Consider the following 24,401-nt stretch of genomic DNA (forward strand, 5'->3'; position numbering starts at 1 on the left):
AGACGATCAACGGTTTTGTAACTTCTTCGCAGCTCGTTTGGCAAACGCGACCAGTCCATAAACCACGTGACCTTGATTGAACGGTTGAAAACTCTCCGTAATCAAGTCTCTCTAACGAATATCTCAAATCTCTCGGTGCCCATGGCCCCAGAATCACCCTCAATCAATCCTCATTATGTATGTCGCCATAGATTGATATTCATGCGAGGGATGCCTTTCGGGGATGTGATGTGCGTGACGTCAGTGATCGGCGGAACTAGCAGGACTCCCTTTCAGACTCAAGCATTCACACGAACGGCCGAATGGATGGATGGACGGATGGATGGTATCGGCTATACCCTTTGTAACGGGTGGCAGCTTGCGCCACCTAGCCGAGAGTGATGTCAGTGTTATCAGACGTATTTAGCGGTCGCAGTCTAAACAGAAGGGCTCGGTGCGTTCTGACGAGGGTAAAGAAAAGGAGGGGCGCATGAAATGGGGGGCGATAAGCGATTAGGGCAGCAACGCTGTGAGATTTAGAGTGCGACGAACTGCTTCCTGCTAAATGAAAGATGCTTCTTGAGTAAGTGGATGCAACACAAAGGACGTGGAATCAAAAACCAGTTGCACGATGAGCGGCTTGAGGACGGCAGTGATGAATATCGAAGACGCCTTCGGGTGCCTCGGGCGACATGCGCAATAGCGCGAGTCACAAGTTAGGCGTTTCGGATGCCGCCGCCGGCAGTGGTGTCCCAACTTGCTTTTAAGTAAAAAGGAACCCCCCCCCCCCCTTCCAAGCCCGCGGTTGGTACGCCCATGACCGCCGGCATCTTGATGAGCAAAATCTGTAAAGTTGCCAAACACGCGAGTAAAATACCTTCAATCGCAAAGAGATCTCACGCCACGGCGAGGAGCATTTGTGAGGCCCGAGCAAAAGCTTTCCCATACCCCCTGAGATGTCTACGTTAGCGCGCCTCCTCGCACAAGCGTGACGTTGTTACCACGTGATGCGCATCCCGGGAGTAAAGCGAGGAATTTCTCCCCCGTGTGAACAGCCCTTACAATACTTTTTTTTAGCATATTTGGCGAACCACAAAAGCTATGGCCCAGCAAGTCAATCAGAGCTTCGGTGCGAAGCACGTGACGACGTACCTGTATCATGAGATGCAGGTACATCAGACCTGTGTCTAATACGGGTCTGACGGACCTGTAACCGACGTACCTGTATCTGACGTCAGACCTGAAACTGACGTCAGGTACGGGTCCAGGTGCACTGCACTCGTGGAGATGCATTACAATCTTCGGGCGCACTGGCACCGTAACCTTCGCGCTTTTCCAGACTATGCTCAAACGGAGTGAAATGAGTTTTCAACTTTTTCCTTATTAGATTCGAAAAGCGCCAGGAAACAAGGACAACAAGGACTATTGTCCTTGTTTTCTGGCGCTTTTCGATTCTAAGATGTACCAAATTGCCCAACTCCATATTCCTTATTAAAGGGGCACTGACACATCAAAATCATATTTTTTTTTTATTATCCGAAACGATTGAAAACGATGCCGGGACATTACCCTCAAAATTTGAGATTTGGGAATTCAGTATTCGTGAAGTAAAAAAACAATTTCCAAATGCCGAATTCGAAGTTCCCGCGCGATCGGCGCCGGTGCCTTGACGTCAAAAATCGCGGAGACCTGAGAGTCGACTTCCTTTCACCACTCCCTGCTGTTGCCATGGCGACCCAAAGCGAGGAGGAAAGGAGCGAGCGCCCGGCGTAGCGGCGGACCGGTTTTGAGCGGTGTCGCCTGTTTTCCGTTGGAGGATACAAATCCAGGAGACGGCACCACAACGAACTCCCGATTTTTGGTATTTCAAAAAGAAGGGCCGTAGTGCGTTCGCAATTGCGTTAAAAAACATGTTTTAGGATTGCCGTAATTAAATGTTATAGAGATGTCGCCTACAAAGCTTCTAAATTTCCTGATTTTTGACGTCACCGATCAAAAGAAGCGAGGAGGCGAGACGCGGGAAAATCAAACGCCAAAAATAAAAGGGCGCGCGCGCGCGCGGGAAAATTTTTTTTCGCGATGCGGTTTTTTTTGCGTGTCTATGACTGCAACTTGCATCGTTTTAGACAATAAAAATAAATACGATCTTTGGGGTGTCAGTGCCCCTTTAACTTTGTTCCTCAGCTCGAATTAAGAAATCACGTGGTCGTGACATGCTTGGGCACCGGTGCGATAACTCCAAGCTCGCACCATGCGCAAGCTTGGAGTTATCGCACCGAGTTATCGTATTGTAAGCGCTCCATAGAGCGTTCTATTTGCAAGTTATAAGTTCTGTAAGGGCACTCATTGGCCACGAATGCGAATCCAAATGTTCGTTGTCAAATTTTTTGTTCACAATCGCAAACGTCCGAGTGACTCAGTTCTTGTGTCAAATACGTTAGCTGGGGCCGGCTGACATTCTTTGGGTAGCGCGGATGTGTCATCGTGAAAAGGCGGAGAGTTTTCGAAGGCAAGGGGGTACGAAATAGTCCGCTATATTTTTTAATGTTCGTACCGAAAAGCTGGCTTCTGACTTTCTACCCTCGTTCTTTTGGCCCACTAAACGATATGCGATTAGAAAAGTCAGAATTTAAAATAATTTATGCTAGCCCAAAATTAATTTCTTAAATCCATTAAGAGGTTTCGAATGACACATATGATTGTTATGATCGCTATGTCTATGATAACTTAATTTAGCGACGCTAGATCAACTCAGTTGCGGAACTCACTCGGAGAAGCGGACCCCAACCCCCTCCCTCTCTCTCCCAAAGCCGCCACCTGTTGTTTGAGGCGCCATCCACAGGCTGTGTTTCAAAACCTCATTGTTAGAGCAGCTAGGGTGAAGCGCCATCTAGACATTGTACTTCAAAACCTGCGTATTCTAAAGCATAAACTGTAGTTACCATAACAGCCGTCTCCATGGGCGTACCAACTAAGAAGGGGGGGCAAGGGGTACTTGCCCCCCCCAGCAGTTTTCAGAGTGGGGGGCAAGACATCTGGTTTGCCCCTCCCTGAAACAACCGCCACTGGGCAGGGCAAACAATATTCGGCGGCGCCCAAGGGATACCAAGGGCACCGCCCCCCGGCCCTGGGGAGGGGGGGGGGGGGGTTGCGAGGGGAGGGGGTGTGACTTGCCCCCCTACTCAAAAGCAAGTTGGTATGCCACTGGCCGTCTCCCAAATCGCGGCGCTTCCAACGACGGGAAGCGAATCTTTTGGATAGAGTGGGGCACGTGCGTGGAAGCAGCGTCTATGGACCGTTCCACAACTGAGTCGATCTAGTAACGTGGACTGGACGCATGGCTGTCATGCCTTCAGTCAACACTGACTTAACGTAGACTGAAACTCCTTGAATATAACGGCGTCCTGCTCCCCTTGAACATTATAGCATTCAGCGCCAACCCTCGGACAAGCCCTGGACACGTCTCAGGCTGTCTTCGTTTCTCTCGCTTCTCTCAGTTGATCGAAGAGCTGAACGTCGGCGTGGCCCTGTTCCGAGACGTCCTGCTGAGCGTGAGCAGTGCCCAAGACGGGCCCGAGCTGAGACAGCGGATTCGAACCCTGAGGCAACGCTGCGTGGCCGCCTGCGTGGATGCGTCGCACTTGCTGCTTCCTCACATACGAAGGTGCGCTTCACTAAGCACGCGCTGCACACCAACACACGGCTTTGACGTCTCGCCGCAGCGGTGGCACTACTGTCGGTCCTGCGCACGCACACGTGCTTCATCACACACGGATCTGGTTCGCGTGCGCGCGCAGTGGCTATAATTGGTGTGGGCAAACGCGAATTTGTTTGTAAACAGTGCGTAATCGGCGTGTTTGTAAACAGCAAACAATAGAAACTGGCCAACTCGTGCTTTGTTTAGTGCGCTCCAAAACCCCCAAATAAGCTTTTATTCGAAATAACGACCCCTCATTCACTTTTTATATTCGGATTCCCCTGTTATTAACGGGCGGTGACTTGCGCCACCTAGCGCCCCCTAGCCAAGAAACCAAAAGTACAATTCTCAATCCTCGCCCTTCTAAGTCAATCTTATTCCCCTGTTGCTTAAAATCACAGTAGCCAGTTCAGGAATAGTTTATTCGAAAAGGGCAGGAAGTGCTTTTCCATCGTTAAAATGCTAAAACAGTGGGTAGCAAAGCAAAACGATATCACGCGTTCTTTCTGACACCGCGTCCAAAGCTCAGGATGTCGCATTTTCGAAACGGAACTATCACCAATGGCGGCCGCTCTTCACTAAGTACCAAAATGGCGGCGTCCACAAGAAGGTCGGGAAACGCTTATGCAGAAAATCTAGTATTCGGTCTTTCGCGCGTGAGTTAGAACGTGGTGGCGCCAGCGTGCAAACGGCCCCAGGCCACTTCTGGTCCTGGACTCGACGGCGACTTTTGCAGTATTCGCGAAACCAAATAAATACACATTATCTTCTGGAAAACTTACTTTACTATTGTGGTAAAAAAAATATTGAGTAAAGCATGAGAAAATGGGGGCACTGAGGTTGTTACCAAAAAAAGAAATGCGAATAGCAACAAACAAAAGCATTGGGGTAATCCGTGATTTGTTGAGTACAGATTTCCAAACACCAGCTAGGTAACGCAAGGTTGACTTGATGTTGATAGGGTCACACCAGCACTACGCCATCCTCCATTGGATTCTATAGTCTAATCAGCGGGCAGCGTTGATATGACGTCGGGTAAACTCCACTGACGTTTCGTGTTTGGGGAGAAGAGCACGGGCGCTTTTAAAAGCAATAGCCCTATCTGGGAATCTTGCACGGACATTGTTTGCTCCTGTAAGTCTTGGTCGCACCACAGCAAGGCCATGGGAGAGAGTGTCGGCAAAGGAGTGCAGCTGTTGGTTTGATATCATTGCACGCGCGACATGTGGCGTAGCGCCGCGCGAATTTTTTTTTTTTGGAGGGGGGTAACTTTTAGACTTGTATGGTACTAATTTCAAGTGATCAAATATATTGTAATCGATTACGTTTCGGAGTAATTTTGTAAAAAAATTGATGACTTTTTTAGAAAGTAATAACAATAGTTGTCTGATTACTTCTTAAGATTGCTTGCAACCGGTACTATTTGTTTCTCTCCCCCGGCGCCGATTATTTCTATAAGTTTCTTACCAGGGAATCCTCGAACCGAGTCTACAACGGAATGATGATCTCCCAAAATTGGTGTAATGAGAAGATGAGTAATATTGCAACCCATTGATTCTACTTCAATAACAATATGTACAAAAGGCACCGTTTTCAAACCGGTAGAAACATCGGTCGTTTTAATAATCAAAAGAAATTGGAAAAGTAACGATTGCGTTTTAAGTGACGGTCGATTACTTTTCCTGTTAAGTAACGCAGTAATGTAACTGAATACTTTTTAACCAGTTGTCGTTGTAAGTGCATGATTACTTTTTTTAGTACCGCGTACAATAGGGGTGGCGTAAGCGACGCACTCCCATTTTCTCCCTGTCCGCTGCGTAGAAACGGGGGCAGCGTACTAGGGCACGAACTGCCTCGAGTAAGGTGGTATGCCCGCAGAAACTTCAAGGGTAGATTGGCACGCACGGCGCAATTTCGGAGAGACTGATGTAATGCCTCTAAGGAAGAGGACTCGAACAAGAACGAAGAAAGGCCCTTTATTAATTTGGTAGAGGGAGTATTCACTGGACGGCATATTTGTGGGTGCTGCTTAGAGCGCATGCTCAGAACGAGCTCACATCAATAGGCTGCTAAGGCCGCCACTCATGATGGTGCGGAATGCACGTTGGAAAAGAACTGTGGAAGCTCGCCATCAGAACGCGCTCAGCATTCGCACACACAGCTATGGCCGCCAGTGAGTACTCCCTATAGACTTCACCGTGCTATAGGAAGTATTTACTGGCGGCCATGGCTGTGTGCGCGACTGCTGAGCGCGTGCTGATGGCGAGCTTCCACAGTTCTTTTGCAACGTGCATTCCGCACCATCAAGATTGCCGGTCTTAGCAGCCTATTGATGTGAGCTCGTTATGAGCATGCGCTCTAGACAGCACCTACAAATATGGCGCCCAGTGAATACTCCTTATAGACTGATCTCACTAAGCGTTCCACGCATGCTTGTCACCGCCATAACTAAAGTTCAAAGAAGGCAGGCGCTAGTTCACGAGACAGCTTGTCCAGTTTCGTGCTCTGCCCCCGCAGAATCACAGCAGGGTTATCGCTCGCGCAGAAAAAAAAAACTATACTTCCCACTATGAATGGCTGCAGCGGTGGCGGAACTAAACTGAGTGTGAGATGGGTCTATTCCTTCACCACGTGTCACATTACATATTATTTCCACTGCAACTGCTGATCGCTAAAAGAGAAAAACCCGCGAAGTGCTGTCACACGTCCATGCCATCTGACAAAACGCCTAATCCAGGCGATTTTCTGTTGTCTCGACGGCGTCAAGCATGTTCGCGAATCAGCGCTCATATATTTTCCAAGTCATTTTTTTTTGTTTTCGTTTCGCCACCGCCACCTTTTTTTTCTTTCCACAGCGCCGTGTCAGACGGCATCCCCGTGGACTCCCAGCAGCTGGTGAACTTGGTGTGCTGCACTCAGATGCTGCTCCGCGAACTGGTCAAGTGTCGGGCGCTGCTCGTCGCCAACCGCATGGAGATGCGGGACTTCGCCGGTGGGTTCTCCCTCTCGGTACTCTGCGGATGGAACCGTTCATTAAAGGGCGAATACAGAATTATCAGACAACCAATTCATCAATAAATCAGTCAATAGGAGGCTCAATCGGTTAATCTTTTCATAATTGAATCAGTGAATAAAGCTATCAATCGGGAAATCAAACCTTAATCAATCAGTCAATGCAAATCAAGAAATTAAAGAATCTCTCAGTAAGTATAATTTGTATTAATAAAACAATTAATCAATAAAGCAACCAGCCAACCAAAGCCGATATATCAATTATTTTATCAATCAATCAGCGAATAAATCAATCAGTAAATGAATTCATATAAATCAACCTCAATTGATCAGTAACGAGTCAACCAGTAATGCAATTATTTGAATCAATCAATAAAAAACGACTAATATATTTTCCGACCATAAATCTAAATAAATAAACATAACTTAATCTTAATCAATAAATACAAACTAATCTCATTTAAAAACACCATCAACTGCAAGGAAAAAATAAACAAATAGATGAATGAATTTGAGTGGATCACTACAAATCAATGAACGTGTAGAAGGGTCTTGCAGGATCTGGGTCGACCGGTATACGCGTTGATAGACCCTGGGGTCTAACGATTTTCTAGTTGATGACGGCTACTTCTGGACGGCACCCGCTCACTGACGCTGATAATAGCTCTCTGTGCCCGATACGAGTCTCACACTCAGAGATCAATGAAACAGAATCAACACGTGCGGTACCGGTGGCATCGCCCCCTAGACTTCAAACTCGGGTGGAAACTGCCGCGGCGATGTAAACGAAATGAGAATCAGGAAAGGAGGATAGCTCTAACACAATTCTTTCGAATGCACGAACTGCACAATCCTAAAGGTTTGAGAAGTGTTTGTAGACGATTAATGACTTGCTTCTTCTTACTTTTTTACGTCTGCATCCGGTTCTACAATGATCACTTGGACGTGTCGTCGGAATCGAGATACTAGTTCGGATCACTTGAAGAAATTCAACGAAAGAAAATATGGAGATAATTTGTCTCCACAGATGAATTCAAGAGAGTCTTCTGGCCGCCGCCGTTTCTCTACCCGTATGATTATGAACGTGCCACAGGCCCTTTTCACATATCCGCGCTAACGCCTGTCTGGCATCGCTTGATCACATATTCTACGCTTCTATTGGACACGAGGGTGACGTCAGCGTTTGGCGAAGACTCGGATGTAATCACGTGCTTCGTTTCCAAGCAATGGCGATCACCAATGTTGCTTGATGGACTTTTAAAAACGGTGCACTGCGGCCCCAATACTTTCACGAGTATCTCGCACGTGCTTGCATGCACGTAGAACCAAACGGGACAGCATGCTCGCCATTCTTTATGCACATCTTGGTCCTTCAAAGCAACCTTTACACAGAAGAAAAATAATCGCTTAAAGATCTGAGAAAAAACAGCATCGTTTTCTGATTTCTCTCGCAGTCATAAAGTCTTGAAATTGCCTCTGTGTTTCTTTAAATTGAAGCAAACATTTCTGAAAGCGGTGTTTTTGTGATGTTGGGTGATTATTAAAAGCGAGTCCGAGAACATAATCATTAGCGGTTTCGCGAAATTGAGGTCATTTGTTCGTCGGCAATCATCGTCAACAGACCGTTCCGGTTCGGCAAGATAGCGCGTAATCAAACAGAGTACAGTTCTGTCTCCACCACACCTGTTCATTGTGGTGCCAGTAGTGGCTCCAGAAGTTCCGTAGCACGGACCGGGGAGCAGGCACGGTCGATGCCAAGCTTTACCCTGGTTAGGCTACACGGTTCGGTGCGTTTTTCATCCCGGCAACCTGCATGGCGAGCACTCCGAAATGCGGGCCACAACCACCACAACACTCTCAAGCACGATCGATGTCGCGAACAGCAAGAGAGAAAGGAAGAGAGAAAGAAAGAAAGAGAGAAGGAGAAAGAGAGAAACGCGAAAGTGAAAAGCCCCTACGAGGCGTTGTATCTTCCTCCGAAATAAAAGCAGGTGCTTTGACGCCTCACACGCATGCCATGGAAAAAGCACCTTCGCGATTTTGCGGGTGCTTTGCCACCATACCGCTGCGCTACGCAGGAAAGCGCCTCCGCGTATCAGCGGGTGCTTTCCCGTTTTACTCCGGCGCTACGTGGGAAAGCACCTCTGCGTTCGGCGCTTTGCCGCCGTACACCGGTGCTAAGCGGAGTGGCGCCTCCGTGTTTCAGGGGGCGCTTTTTTGTTTGTTATTGTTCTTCGTTGATATGCGGGGCATTACCTTGGCGTTTCCGCTCAGGAAGAGCGCCAGGGATATATACAGCTAATGGATCTTTTGTCGAAAGGATGAACGCGTCTTTCTTCTGGTCGTTATAGTGACGCCGCCGCAAGGTTACTAATGGTGGCAAAATGCTTTGCGCTCGATGGTCCCCACGGGGCGTTGCTTTATCGGGACTCGGGAAAGTTTTAGGTCGCGTAAAGAGAAGAAGCAAAAATCGACCTCTTCCTTCCGAGAGAGAGATGCATTTAGGATGGAGCGCAAGGTGAACTAAGTACTGTGATAATTGTTTGAGGCAAAACAGAAAAAAAACATGGTTAGTTTTGGGGAGCTTAGATCATCTTAGGGTGACAGAGTTATATGGGTGTCATCACGCCCAAAAACTTTGAAGAATATGTAGTCTGATGTGGTTTAATTCATTTAAAAAATGCCAAAAATTACAGATGAGGTATGATTTGTTACGGTACACCATAAAAATAGGGGGGGGCAGAAATATTAGTTTAAACAATATAGGCATAAACCTTTGTAAGTTTTATGTAGGAATAGTAAGTATATATCTGGCCTCTTTGCCGCTAGCTTCATTTTGTTTGTGAAGTGCATAGAGATGCCTATGTTTGGGTGCCTTCCGCTATACCCTTTCTCGTGGTGACAATATCTTACCCTTTGGCCGGAAACTTTTACATATATGGTTTTCAGAAACAAGGACGACCACTACTGGAGGTGGTCCAAGTTTTCCCGTCTTTGTAATGAAGGGACTCTTCCGTAGACGCTGCAGAGACGCGTTCGTTAAAGGGGCAGTGCAATGATTTTTGTAATTTGTGCAAATAACGCTTATAGTGATCGTGTATCCCTACTGTGTGGTGCGCGTTAAAGACTCATCATTCAGAAAAAAAGACTAGCCTTACACTCTTTGTCCCATATAATACACTCCAAAACTTCAGTTCGACGTACAGTGCACTGACGTCGAATCGACTGTACTAACTTTGACGAGCGGCTTAATAGATGGCTGATGCCACTTAAATAAAATAGCTAATATATGTGTTACTGACTAAAAATGATCGAAATTTTCTTGTCTTTACTGCTAACCCTCAGTGTTATTTTTGTAGTCTTTGGAGGTTTAGCTTTTTTTATAAGTTTTATCGGACTTTTATAACGCCCCTTGTAAAATGTCGACCTGTCAGTTCCACGACAGTGCACTGTACGTCGAACTGAAGTTTTGGTGGGTGTAAGACTACACCCTTTTTAGAGTGTTCTCATCTACAGCTGAGGCACCAGACTCCTATTAAGGATGACGAACTTCCAGCTGCTTAAACATGCATACGACACAATTAATTTTAGCGAATCCATGACATTTATAACATATCTACCCCACGTTAGTTTTTCTCCTCACAAAACTGTAGTCGTAAAGAATAATGAAAAACGAGCAGCGTTCTACCCCTGAATTTTCGCAGCCAAAGCACGCGGCCACGTGATATGAAGCAGATTTAATGCCGCCAATAGCTTCGTTCAATTTTCCTGCATTTCTGCAACGGTGCATAGAAGTGTAGTAGGGTGTACTTCCGGTCATGTCTCAATACAGATAACGGAAGCACTCTGCCCTACAGTTTTCTGCATCGGTGCATGAGATGCATGTAAATCAAAGTAAGCCAGTGTTTATCATTGCTCCGCGCTGGGGTTGGCAAAGCACCGGCCACGCACTGAGCTCTACATATTATTAGTGTTCGGCAATTGTCCCCATTGCAGCGGTTGGACACGAGCCATTATTCAAGTGCTTGTCGTGAGTCGAAATCGACTGCACGCGCAATGCTCGGGTTCAATCAATGAGCCACATTCAAACATTTTCAATCGATGGCCTATGCTAACACTGCGACCTCCGAGTTACGTCAAGTTTTGTGAAGGAAAGCTTTCAGCCTTGTTGGTGTTAGACTGGTGGCAGCTGATAAAACCCGTTTGCTCTACTGACGTCTAACCTATGGTTAGCTCAGTTGGTAGAGTGCTCCACTGGAAATGGAGAGGTCCCTGTTCGATACCCGGACCAGGCAGTGGTCGCGCACCAGTCACCTAGCTGTGTTTCGAGATTCGCGGTTGTCCTTTGTCCCTCTTGCTCCCCTCCTCCAGAGATTATTTCCGTCGTTTATTAATATCCCGCTTGCACCTTTGCATTTAATTGCACTGTAATAAAGACGATTACAATTTTCTGCAATGCCGAATTAGAGCACAGCTCTTGAGGAGGAGTAGGGGAGGATACGGGGGGAGGGTATGCACCTTTTTCTTTCCCGCTAATTTTAGCGGGAACATTTAGCGTCACGTTACACGCGACGTCATGAGAGTAAAATTAGCGTGAATATTTTGCTTCCAGATTTAGCGTACAAATTTCTCCATTAAATTTAGCAGTAATATTGGCAATGTTAAATGCGTCTGCGGTCAAACGTCATGTTATACGTCACGTGTTCCTTATTGATGTCACGGGAGTAACGTCATGACGTTACACTCGTGACTCTCATGAGAGTATTCCTCGTAACCCTCACGAGGGCAACCCTCGTGACGTCACACGTGACGTCACGTGGGACGTCATTATGAGAAATATCCTATAATGAAACGCGCAGTTATGCCGACGGCGACGCCGACGACGCCGCTCAAGCCGGAAATGGGTACCTAAGAGCTGCGCTCTAAAAATTAAATACGTTTACTGATCTCTGTAATTCGAAATAAGAGCGCAGCTCTTGAGGGATTTTGATTTTGCGATATACTGGGAAACAATTTGCGAAAGAAACATATATGTATGTACACATATAGGTCACTATTCTCACATACTGGTTCAGCACCCTCCTCCTCTTCCGTGTCCTCTTTGTCCTTCCTGCCCTCCTCCTCCATATCCTCCCCTCCCCCTCTTCCGTACCCTCTCCTCCTCCTCCGCCATACCCTCCCCTCCTCCAACAGCTTCCCCGCTAAGTTTAGCTGGAAAATTGATGCCACGTGACCTCAACACAAATTCAATTTCACTACTAAATTTATCAGGGAAGCTGAACTGGTGTGTAGGTCTCTGACGTCCCATAATGCGACACTTCGCATTTATGACGAAAATAATCCCTGGCGAAGGGGAACAAGAGGGACAAAGGACAAACACAAATCTCCAAGCACAGCTAGGTGACTGGTGCGTGACCGAAAGAGGTCCTGGGTTCGATACCCGGACCAGGCGGATTTTTTCGGTCGTGCGCCAGTCACTCAGCTGTGTTTGGAGATTTGTGTTTGTCCTTTATCCCTCTTGTTTCCCTTCTCCAGGGATTATTTTCATCATTATTGTCCAGCTCGCTTGCACCTTTGCATTTAATTACATTATAATTAAACTGCGCATTTAGTTTCTCCGCTACATTCAGCGGTAAGCTGTCGTCGCATGACCTCAACACCAATTCAGTTTTCCCGCTAAATGTTTGCGGGGAAGCTGTGACGTCTCATAATGCAACGCGCGCGGTTACGCCGACCGCGACGCCGACGCCGACACCGCTCAACGCGGAAACGGGTGCCTAAGAGCTGGGCTCTAAAAATAACGCCCGCTATTTTTCTTGGACTTACATAACCAGGGATGGGCAAAATACATGCAAACATGTATCGAAATACGAATACAAAATACTTCGTCAAAAATGTATTTAATTACAAATCTAATTACATTTCCAAAACAGCATTTAAATACAAGATACAAATACAATCAAATGTATTTGGTCTCCTCCAAATACTTTTCCAAATACATTCCTCAAAATTTGCGTTAGCGACTTCAGGGCACCTGCAACGGGTTTCTGGGTATCTCATCTTAATTTTGCATCGCACACTCGGGAGTTAGTGTGCGAGGCTCTTGTAACGTAATAGAAATATAATCACAAAAAAATGTAATCAGCTTGGACGTAATAGGTGACAAAAAGTACAGAGCCTCAAGCAGCTTTTTGTCGATTACATTTTGGCATAGATCAACAAAGGACCGAGACCACAAAGACGCGCAAGCACTAGATAAAGAATTTTTTATTGTTGCAACTCGCACCAGTTACAAAAATCTGGACGACCCGCGCATTTCGAATGTTCGGCAAAAATATATAAGGAAATCAGGCTGGAAAGCATCACAAGTTGTCACAGGCACTTATTTAGCCAGTGTGCCTGTGAACGTCGATTTCGTCACTATTCTTGCGCTGGATTAGCACCGTAATCACAAAGTCACTAAACGCTTGTGCTTGATTGAGAGACACTGCATTCGGTGCAGAGCGTAGTTTTCTTCCTGCTCTGGACAGTGACAAGAAACTTGAGGGAGGTATTTTTGCCCACAAAATTGTATTTGATTACAATTGTATTTGAAATACCCACATTTTAGTATTTAAATACACTTGTCAATTACATTACCCAATTTGTAATTAAATACAAATGCAAAATACACAACGTATTTGAAATACGTATTTTAAATACTTGTATTTGAAATACTGCCCATCCCTGTACACAGCAAACAAGTTTCTTGGTCAGTAGTGTCGTGTGCGAATATATTTAAGTCTCACGTGATGCCAGTGCAAAAAAAAATAGTTTTAACTGATTATCATTGCTCCGCCCATTTAATTATGTGTTGGCGCATAATAACTGCTCATCTTCTCCGTTGCACCATCTGCGCTTGCGCAGAACCCGCAGGTTCAGGAGTTACAGTGCTGGACAAACTGGTGCTCTGGCGACCGCCTCCGAAAGACTACCACGTGGAAGAGCTGCGAGCCATCGACAGGTACGATTCAACTCTCGGAACTTCGGACCGTATCCAACGCAACTTCTAGCGCTTTGTTCCGTAAGATCCATGCTACTATTGGCAACGTGCGCGACCAAAAGTGCCGCTGTGGTCGGCCTTCTACGACTGGCCGAATGCTGACTATGACGTCAGCAAGAGATGTCTTACCGACGGGAATAAAAGGAATGTAAGAACTTCAATTTTGATGGTGTTGGCAGTTTTGCTTTGAGAGCGCTATGATTTCAGGCTTCCACCATGCTCATTACAAACACCATCGAACTTGTTGTTCACAAGGCGATGACGTCACGGAAGGTAACCAAACGAGGGCGCCACCGAAACATCTCGCCGCTAATAGTCACCGACCAATGCTCCGTTCAATTTACCCGCACCTCCTGAGGCACCGGTGCCAAAAATGTGTAGGGCGGTGCGCTTCCGGTCGTACGGCATGCACACTGCCCTACACTTTTCTGCACCGGGGCAGGAGATGCAGGCAAATCGAGCGAAGCAAAAGTGAGAACGGCAGGCCGCGTCTTTCGAGCGTTCAGCCTCCAGCACATGCTCTCGGCCTTCCGTCGTGCTTTCGCTGCGTGCGCGCGTTCGAGGTGCGCTAGACGCCGAGGCGTTGCCGAAGGTACGAAGCTCGCGCTGGACGCGGGACAACCGAAGCTCCTTACTGCCGTTCTCAGCTTGTAGGTGTCTATCACCTTGTAGGTGGCTTGTACAAGTCACTTTGTACAAGTCGCCTTGTAGTTGACTTGTAGGTAACATCAGCTAGCAGCTGTTGCCAACGTGCCTGACGGAAAAAAGATCTACAGGTCGCGTTTTTTAAAGCATGAAATGATTTTTTAGCGCTACCCCCTTCCAAAAATGTGTCCGTCCGTCCGTGCATTTCCCGCTAAATTTAGCGGGGAAACTGATATCACGAGACCAATACACGAATTCGGTTTCTCGGCTAAATTTAGCCGGAAAATGGATGTCACGTGACCTGACGTCACGGGACGTACATACCAATTCAGTTCCCCCGCTAAATTTGGCGGAAAAATTGACGTGACCTAACCTATACATCGATTAAGTTTCCCCGCTAAATTTGGGAGCGTATGGGTGTCACGCAACGTCACTTGACGTAACATGACCCGAATACTTTGGGAAAATTGACGGCACGTGACGTATAGACTTTGGTCACAAGGGCGCCGCCATCTTAAAATATCGTCACTTCGAGTTTGGGTGAAAACACTGTTTTGCCGTTGCTATGTCAATAGAAGACATTTAGATATAAGCGTAACCGTCACGCATTCTCTTCTTGCCTCCCCTCTGTATTTTTACTATTCGCAGGATGAAATGCTTTATTATTTTTTGCTCGCCCATACCGGATACACCTATTAGGTGGCTGGGGACGAGAGTAAGAGAAAACATCTATCAACAACTGAGTTTCCCCACTAAATTTAACGGAAACGTTCATGCATTGGGTCCAAAACGTCGAATCAGTTTCCCCGCTAAATTTAGCAGGAAATTGACGTCACGTGACGTATACACCAATTCATTTACCCGCTAAATTTAGCGCGAAAGTTTACGTCATGTTACCTTGACAAAAATCCTGCTTTCCCCCTAAATTTATCGGGGGAAATCGACGTCACATGACCGGACGTCACGTGATGTCAGGTCACGCTACGCGTAGAGTATACACAAACTCAACTCTCTGACGTCACGCCGCTGTGGTAGCACTGCTGTTAATACTGCGCATGCGCAAACGGCTTCTCTGACGCAAACATAGTTTCCACGCACGCGCAGTGCTTAACACCTGTTGTGGCACACGCGACCCTGTATGCAAGTCAATGTGTTGTGTCGCTGATTTTTTTCGAAAGCCCGAACCCGTGTCGGTGTTCTCAGAGCGTCACCGTTGCTCTAACCATTGTGAGTGCTCGGCCATTCTTGTCACCAAACGAATTGCACACGAACCCAAAACCCTAATAAGCGCAGGCCGGGCAAACAGTGGATGACGATGGTATTGTTCAATCGATGAATGGTAGATCATCGTTCTTATTAGGGGATTGCGCCTCCTCATTATTTCCCTTTTAAAAACGAGATGATGGTTTTATGAAGTCGTTTCTTTTCTAAGCCTGACTGTTTGTCCCAAGTCTCCATTATGAGAGAGTGATCTACCGAAGGCTCGTTACTCTGTATTGGTGTGTGGCAGCTATACTTCGTTTCCCCTTAAGTATGAGCCGGGTCAAGAGCTCACATCTACAGAAACACAGACGCGCAGACTAAAAACACGATGTCACGACGCATTCTTTATGCTTGGTTGGATCAGTTGGCAGCAACACACGCGCAGAAAGACGGAACATGTCGCCATCTAGCGCTTTCCGAGAAGCTTGATTGACCTTATAGACCGTATCGTTGGCAGCACTTTCACATGAAAAAAAACAACAACAAAAAAACGGAATATAGAGACACCAAAAACCTGCGAAGGTGTGAGGTCAACGAGGTTTCACTTTTTCGAACTTTCTACTTGATGTTTAACGAATGTTTGGCAGAAGTTCGACTATTTTGAGCATTAGCGTGAATTGAAAGCGCACTGACGCCAGCTGAGGGAGGAGGGGTTCAGCATTTGAACGCAATTACTAGATAGTTTAAAAGTTTAAACCACTGCTTATATTGTGCGAACACTGGTTATTATTCATTAATAGCAAATAAAGTTCCTGAATAAATGCTCCTAGAAATTTTCAAAAGTTTCTGTCGGTCAGACAACACTGTCTAAGTGGAACCTCGTCAAAGTTTTCCAAAAGTTTAAAGGTTTGATAAATATTCGCAAAATTACTTGTGGCAATAATTCTTGACAAAATGTTACTTTTTTCCTTCCCATGCAGAGACAGGGAGAATGTACAGACGGTCCTGGTCGAAATGCAGGAGTTCATGCCACACGAAACCAACTGTAAGTGTTTTGTTTCCTTTTGCTTCATGTTAACTTTGTGGGCTTTTATGAAACGTCAAAACTCGTTTTGACGTATAGACTTTCTTGCAAAATTCAAGCAATCCTAGGGACGTAGTGCCGTTCCCTTTTGCTACCCCTTGGCCGCAGTTTCGGTTCGATTTGTCAACCTCGCTTCACAAGATCCCGTCAGGACCAAGTACATTGCTTGCAGTTTTGAATCTGTGACTTTTCTTAAAATTATACTACTCCAGATTTTGCCTAACAATACGGATAAATCTCTGGGGCACGTTTTTTGGGGGTGCTCATGATGTTCCAGTTTGTGCACGAAGGTGCATGGAAAAAGTGTACTCAGACATCATGTTAGCCGGGAGGGTCAAGCTACACTCTGGAATGGTGGCCAAGCCGCCAGAGAGGTATGGGACGCGACAGGCCGTACCTCTACTCTCCGCTGATTCAAGGCAGGTCCTTGCGGCCGCTAGAGGTTTCGTGGTTCAACGGGGGCTCTAACAAAATAAAGGGGTGCCTCGCACGCCAGTACTGAATTTATTTTTATGCAGTGGTCAGGTGTACCACTTCGTCAACGGGGCAATCGAAATCGAAACCGTGCCACTCCTATCCACGGCCAAAGAGGTCCTGTAACGCAACACGTGCAGTGTTGCATGCAGGAATTTTTGGACGTAGTCGACTCAATACGGGCTTACTAACGATACTGGAATCCTAAAGTGCTGTCAACACAGAACACGGCTCGTTCCGGATTTTGTCGAGCATGATTGGGCACCCCATAGAATCCCATATAAAGCTCCACCCCGGATCCGCTTTTCAACTAATACACTTCGCGTGTGCACCTAGGCATATCAAGATTACGCACGACCACAATTGAAGGAAGTCATGCTTAGTGTGTGTGTTATGTCCAGCGCAGCTCAACACGCTCAGCTAACAAGAGAAGATCGATTTCCTGTCGAGAGCGCGTGACCTCTGAACGGCCCTTATGCATTACGTGCTAGCCGGTCCTTGAATCGCTCAGTGCCATGCTCATAAATCTCAAGTATTCAGACAGTAGGGATTTTATCTACTCGAATACTACACTGGCGACGAGAAATCAAGGACCTGCAAAGCCCAGAACTACCCAACACTAGCCATTGCTACTCCAGATAAAATAGAAGCTTTCTCAAGCCAGTCACGGACAGCGTGGATCTCTTAACGACCGAACGCCCCGGTTTTTACTTCGTGGCGAATGGCATCGGCACCATGGACAACGAGCGAGCGCTACTATTATTGTCTTGCGGGCCAGAAACTCATGAAACCGCACGGGCATTAATTGCACCCAGAGGACCCGGCGGTGTTAAGTTTGATGGACTCGTGACAGTCCTGCGCGCAAACTTTGACACTCAACCTTCAGAGCTGTATAACCGGTACACGTTTGAACGGCGAGACCAACTATCAGAGGAGTGAATGAACGGCCACGGTGAGGCTTTCAAACACCTGGCTGGAAATTGTAACCTCAGAATCTTAGACTCCGCAGCTACGTCTGTTGCATCGTTGACGGTGCTGCTTCCACTGCGGCACCAGCACGATCAGCGTCGTCTCAAGCAATTGGTGCAGCGGCTGCGACTGGGAAACCAGCAGCGCCACAGCGGCACATCCGACTGCCGCTTGATGTAATACTGCGCGACCAGTTTGTTTGCGGCCTCCGCGACGAGCTCCTCTAACAGCGCCTGTTTGCATAGAAAAACTTAACGCCCTCCAGCGCCCTGGACCTCGCCAACCGAGGAGAAAGCGCCTCAATACAACCGAAAGACATAAAAAGAACAAGAAGAATCTCTAAATAAAAAAAAAAAAACAAGCAATGATGCTGCTTTGCAGATCGTCGGTGCTCCCGATGCAAGAACCAGCATGAACCGTAAGACTGCCGATTTCAAATACAATGTCGATACTGCAAAAATAATGGTCACATCCAAAAGCCGTGTATCGTAAAAAGAAAGCTCCACAAGAAAACAAGTGAAGAGAAAACTGATCACAACTTTGAGGCGTATACGGAGTGACGAATAATCCAACGTGTTATTCTAAGTGTTTATTTTATAAACTAAATAAGATGTCCACACGTAGTAACTTTCCGAAGTTTCAGGTTCTACTTCAAATTGAAGGTAAATCACTTCAGTTCGAGGTCAAATGCGGCGCCGCTTGTTCGTTGATTAGTGAAGACAAGTTTCGTTCAACCTGGCCCAAGTATCCGTCACAGATCATGAAGAACGATTTAGAACTTCATACTTGGAGTGGTGAAGGCCTGAAACTTCCTGGGTCACTTGAATCTCGTGTGAGCTTCAAGTCGGTAGATTATTTCTTGCCACTTCTGCTGATGAAAGGCTATGGCTGCAGCCTTTTAGGCAAAGATGGGTTCCACGCACTTCATATAAGGGTACAAGGAATCAACCAAGTGCAGCAGCCGTCCACGCAAACCAAGGTTGAAGCAGGGCTTCAACGATATCCCAAGGGGTTCTAATATGACATCTCTGGATGCATGGGACCTCCAGTGAATTTGAAGATAGAGTAGAGAGCCACGCCAAAGGATTGCAAGCTCGCTCGGTGCTTCTTGCTCTTCGCTCAGCTGTAGCAAACGAGCTCCAAAAGTTAGAGTATCAAGGAATATTTGAGCCGGTCGAGCAATATGAATGGGCTACACTGCTCGCTCTCGTCCGAAAGACGAGCAGGGAAACCCGACTCTGCGGTGACTAAGGGAGCACGATAAGTCCACGTGGAAGAAAGAAAGCTATCCGTTAAAAACGACGAAAGAAGTACTTTCACCGCTAAGAGGAAGTGTCATCTTTTCACGTTGAATCTGTGCCAAGCGTACAAGCAGCTAAAGATAACGGAAGCCGTCACTGCGGTCCTGACTATCAACGCCATTAAAGGATTCTATAGAGTGACGCGACTTCCATTTGGAATCTCAGAAGCGCCAGAGATGTTTCAGCGGATGATGGAAATAGCTCTAGCTGGCATACAAGCGATAAGCGGCTACCTAGACGACATAACTAGCAGAGGAGCTACAAGAGGTGAGCATAATATAATTTGTATTAAGTACTGTTAAAACTAGACACCTCCAAACTGAAATTAAAAAAAAGGAAGTGTAAGTTCGCAGTCAGTGAAGCTAAATTCCTGGGACACAGGACTGACGCTTCAGTGGTTCACACAACTGCTGACAAGGTGCAAGCGATGCTTGACGCTCCAGAGCCTACAGAAAAATTTAAACTGCAAGCGGGTTTTAGGATCGCTGGCGTTTTACGATCGCTTTTCAATAACAGAGCAGCAATGAAAACGGACTTGTAAAAGCTTATAGAGAAGAATGTTCTGTAGCTCTGGAAGGAAAGCCACAAGGAATGATATCGGAAACTCAAGGTGATAGTAAAGGAATCAAATGTGCTTGCAGGCTATGATGAGAACTATCCCGGCCCTGTTGCTTTCTAGCGACGCGTCTCTTGACGGAATAGGAGCGGTCCTAGCTCAAGAGGATGCTATAAGACGCGAGGCTCCAATCGTCTTTGCGTCAACGACACACGGGTCCTCAAAAGACAATAATCCCAGCTGGATAAGGAAGGAATCCCAATCGTCTATGCAGTATGTCACTTCCATTAGTACAACGCTGGGCGACACTGCAGGTGACCATCTACAGTAACGATCAGCGTCTTCTGAGAATACTTGGAGGCTCAAAAATCATCCCACAAGTTTTATCTCCACGTAGAACCCGATGGTGTATCAAGCGCAGTGCTTACAACTACAGACGGGGACGTTCACATCAAAATGCGGACGCTCTTAGCAGGCTGCCACTACCTGCTGATGTCGACGAGCGTTGCGTATCAGGCGATTTACTAATGCTAGGTTGCTCGCCTTTTCCTCAACTATCTCCAGAACGCATTGTGTAACTACTGATCAAGACAGAGTTTTAAGACTCGGTTACATTGCCATACATCACAAAAGGTTGAGTAAGTTGAACCAATACGAATGCAAGCCGTACAAAGGTATTGCGAGCGAATTGTCGACTCTCAATGGCTGCTTGACCAGAGGGACAAGGGTAATTATTCTTTGTGCCGCAAGAGCTCAGGTGCTTGAATTTATGCTATCATCGAGGCATGGGAATAATGAAGGCGGCTGCTCGAGGCTATGTCTGGTGGCCCGCGGTAAATAATGACATCGAAGTCAAAGCATGAACATGCTGTACGCGATAACGGCACCAAAGGGAACCACCGAAGGAATCCATTCCGGAATGCCAACGACCATCAAACCATGGAGCACACTACGTGTCGACTTTGCCGCACCCGCCGAAGACAAAATGTTACTAATAGTGGTTGATGTCTTTGGTAGATGTCTGGAAGTGCGCCACGTGAACCCTATCAACTCGACATCACTAATGCTAGAGCTACGCAACTTGTTTGAGACATTCGGAATGCGGCGAAAGATTGTCAGCGAGAATGACACATTGTTGGCGTCGACCGAAACTGAACAATTCTTCAAGAATAACGGCATTCGCTGCGTCAGTAAAGCCCCTACTATACAGCGACGAACAGGAAGCGGAAAAAAATGGTATATAAAACCAAGCAAAAAGCACTGTTAAAAAAAAAAAAAGACAGGAATTTCTTGTTTTTTCATATCCTTTATTTATCTTCTATCTTGACGGAGGGAGATTCTTTTTGTTAGAGCTAGTTAAGCCGGGATAAGCGCCCGGCTTATCCGGCCCCAAGATGCAACAACAAAAGAAGTCAAGATAAAAGTCGGAGAGGAGCAAATGGGAAGGGTGACGAGGAGGATTTTTCTACCTTGCGGAAAATGATTTTGCAGGTCGGCTTTAAAGGCCGACGTACAACCTCGGTTTTCTGCAGGGAAGATAATCCTCTCAGCGCTCCCCTCTCCTAAACTGCGAGTTAGAACCAGGTTGGGGCAAGGTAAAACGTGGAGAGGATATAGGAAAGGAAGTGGCGGGCAAAAATGGAAAGCGCGAAGTGTACGTCGGCCTTTAAGCAACACACAACAATCAATCTCACAACCGCAGCCCCCAAATAAATAAGAAAATAAATAAAATAAAAATAAAATAAAGCAATAACCACCGGCCATGTTTATGTTTGGTCATGAGTTGTCGACGGCGATCTCTCGTGTGCAACCAGCAGAAATGTGGAGAAATAAGGAAGCGTCCCAACCAGCGCCGTCCCCTAGCAAGATTTCAATTGGTCAAAATGTTTTTATTAGAAACTTCTCAGGCAAATTGCTGTGGATTCCAGGAACAGTTAACAATATGCTCGGATGTTGTTATTGGATCATTAAGACAGCCCAAGGCAGGGTACAACGGCACCAGGATCATGTAAGAAACCGTGAGGAAGAATCTCCGGGACATTCGTTCGTTGAACCACCTTCAACAGCATACGCCAGCAATAATGACCCACGAGGCTTACGTGCCCAGTGGGCCGTTACAATAGATGGTGATCGATTGTCAACCGAGGAACAAGATGTTCCAGACATTCAGATTGATGTCCCTCCCAATACGAAAATGGTTTTACCAGCGACTTCTTCTTGACTAAAACGTCCAAGACGGCGCCCTCAAAGACATGGGGACAGCGTCTAGAGGGGGAAGGAGTGTTATGTACAGCATAGCTCCACACGCGTAGCTAACAAAACGAGCGATGTTTTGGCTAGAGTGCGTGAGCTCCGAGCAGGACGCACGTACCTTGAGCTGCCGGTGGGGCAAGACAGTCCACAAATTGCTCAGTTCCAGGCCAATAAACTTGAAGTATTCGGACAGCAAAGATTCTATTTACACGAATACTACAATATGAATAGCAATTAACAATCCAAGAGCTTGCAAATACAGTAATCATGTTCGTCACCCCATGACGAGCCACTGTCTCATTGGAGCATACGAAAGCTTTTATGGAAAAGCTGCCAAGCTTGAACCTGCTTCAACGAATTTGATTGAGATTATCATAGATGTCCATGCGCCTAAACGAGTGTTTATTCACAACGGCATTTTCAACTATGGCATTTGTGACTAATTGTTAAGATTACTTTGTTAAGCAGTAGGCTAAAGTAGGCGTACAATCACTCCTTCGACTCAGAAAATAGAACAGCTCATGATACTTCTCTGACGGAACACATAGTATTACAGACGTCTGATATTTGAACGTCCCAGGCATGTCCCATAGACGTCCTCTTGCTTGATTTTGGGTTTTATTTGGGTTACTACACGCATGCCTTAATGTTTTACAGTTCACCGGAATTTGTCATTCTCAATTGGCTCATTTAAATTTGCGATGGGGTGTGGATGCCAAATTGAGTAACCACTGTGGCAGAGGGCTGACTGTTTTTCGTATTATTTGCTACTGCAAATTCTACGGTTTTCAGCCCTACGCATACATAATTTCAAGCCCGTTTTAAAGCTTAGCTCTCGCTTTTCCTACCTTTTGCTTACCAATCAGTCTTTTTTGTATATTCAATTGCGTTTTAAATTTTCTAAATAAACCTGGCGATCTAACAAAGTGCCTGCCTATTAAGTAATGTTTTTAGATGTCGTAATTTATTTTAGATTTTTGTAAAATCACGTAGGCGCGAGGCAGGTTTAGTTGCTCTGGTGCCGGGAAATTCCCGATCCCCATCACATGCCGAAATGATCGGTTCCAAATATTAGTTAATCCTCCTCTGGAGAAGTGTTCACAGATCAGGCTGAGAGTATTGTTCACTCCAAGAAATCCGGTGCGTCTACTTTCTCGCAATGCACTTGGGATAGCCAGTGGCTATTATAAACAGAGGGAGTTCCGCAAATGACGGGGCTCGAAATATATGTAGAGTACGTTTCAGGCTTAAGTTCAGATGCAGCCATCACTATGAGGTAATGGGACCAATCAAGCAGCGTAAAAAGCGCTAGTCACTGGACCTTTTTTGCTTATGATTGTTTCAGCGATGATTGAACACGTACAGATACATGACAAACACAATGACGGTTGGCTCTTGACGCTATCTGATCAATACCATCAGCTTGTAGCGTCGGTTGCGTCTGGACTGAAGGTGAAACCAAGTATAGTCTGGGCGTTTTGACACCGAGCATGACGTTTCACTAAGTTTAATGTCACAGCGTAGACTCGCTTCACATACACCAGCAATTGGCTCTCTCAAATGCTTTTCTGGCAAATAAACGCTCCAAAGTTCTTTGATTCCTGGGTGCACAATCGTGGTGGGGCACGTGTTCGCGTCACCGTGACGTCACGGCTGTTGTTTTCCTTGTCCGGCAGGCAAGACCCTGATTGAGGAGGGTCTGCTCAAGTGGCGGCGCAAGGGGGGCCTCTACGGACAGCTGGGACACCACCTGTGCTGCCTGTGTAGATCGCAACTCAGCTAGTCCTGGGCCCAGCGTTATGGGGTCTGAAACCTTGGGCATCGGTCACACCCACCACACACCAAGGGTGCCTAACCCTGGGTCCTGCGTCACCGTCCGCCATGACGTCCTAGGCCTCGCCCGCCCGAGATCCCCGACTGCCCGCAGACGCCCCGGCCCGGTGGACACGCGCAGACGTGGCCACCACCAACGGGCAGACGCCGCCCTACATCGCTCCTAGGTGGCGCGCGTTGTCACCCAGACGCTCCAATTGCATAGAAGGGTGGAAAATGGGGAAAGCCGCCAACCGCTCATGGAGTACGGCTTTGGATTTCGGAAGGGGATCAACAGGCCTGCGCCTTTTCCGGCGAAATGTCGTCGCAAGTTTATCAATGTAGCGCCGCCTAGCTCGCATCAGCGTCGTCGG

General features: G+C 46.7%; 1 protein-coding gene across 1 annotated transcript; it reads left to right on the forward strand.

The window, feature by feature from the left end:
• Window positions 1-3,316: 3,316 nt before the first annotated feature.
• Window positions 3,317-23,998, forward strand: LOC8039059. Its single transcript, XM_042289030.1, has 6 exons — window positions 3,317-3,334; window positions 3,477-3,643; window positions 6,532-6,668; window positions 13,595-13,691; window positions 16,559-16,623; window positions 23,892-23,998. Exons 1-6 carry the CDS (start codon window positions 3,317-3,319, stop codon window positions 23,996-23,998), a joined length of 591 nt encoding a protein of 196 aa, XP_042144964.1.
• Window positions 23,999-24,401: the final 403 nt, after the last annotated feature.

This window comes from Ixodes scapularis, unplaced genomic scaffold, assembly GCF_016920785.2.
Source record: "Ixodes scapularis isolate PalLabHiFi unplaced genomic scaffold, ASM1692078v2 PGA_scaffold11__112_contigs__length_91849675, whole genome shotgun sequence".
NCBI lineage: Eukaryota > Metazoa > Arthropoda > Arachnida > Ixodida > Ixodidae > Ixodes > Ixodes scapularis.

Bases quoted from the DNA above. Each gene is read 5' to 3' on its own strand.
- LOC8039059 (XM_042289030.1), top strand. The intron at 6,669-13,594 runs GTGGGTTCTCCC...GCGCTTGCGCAG, and splicing joins GGAGATGCGGGACTTCGCCG to AACCCGCAGGTTCAGGAGTT. The intron at 16,624-23,891 runs GTAAGTGTTTTG...CTTGTCCGGCAG, and splicing joins CATGCCACACGAAACCAACT to GCAAGACCCTGATTGAGGAG.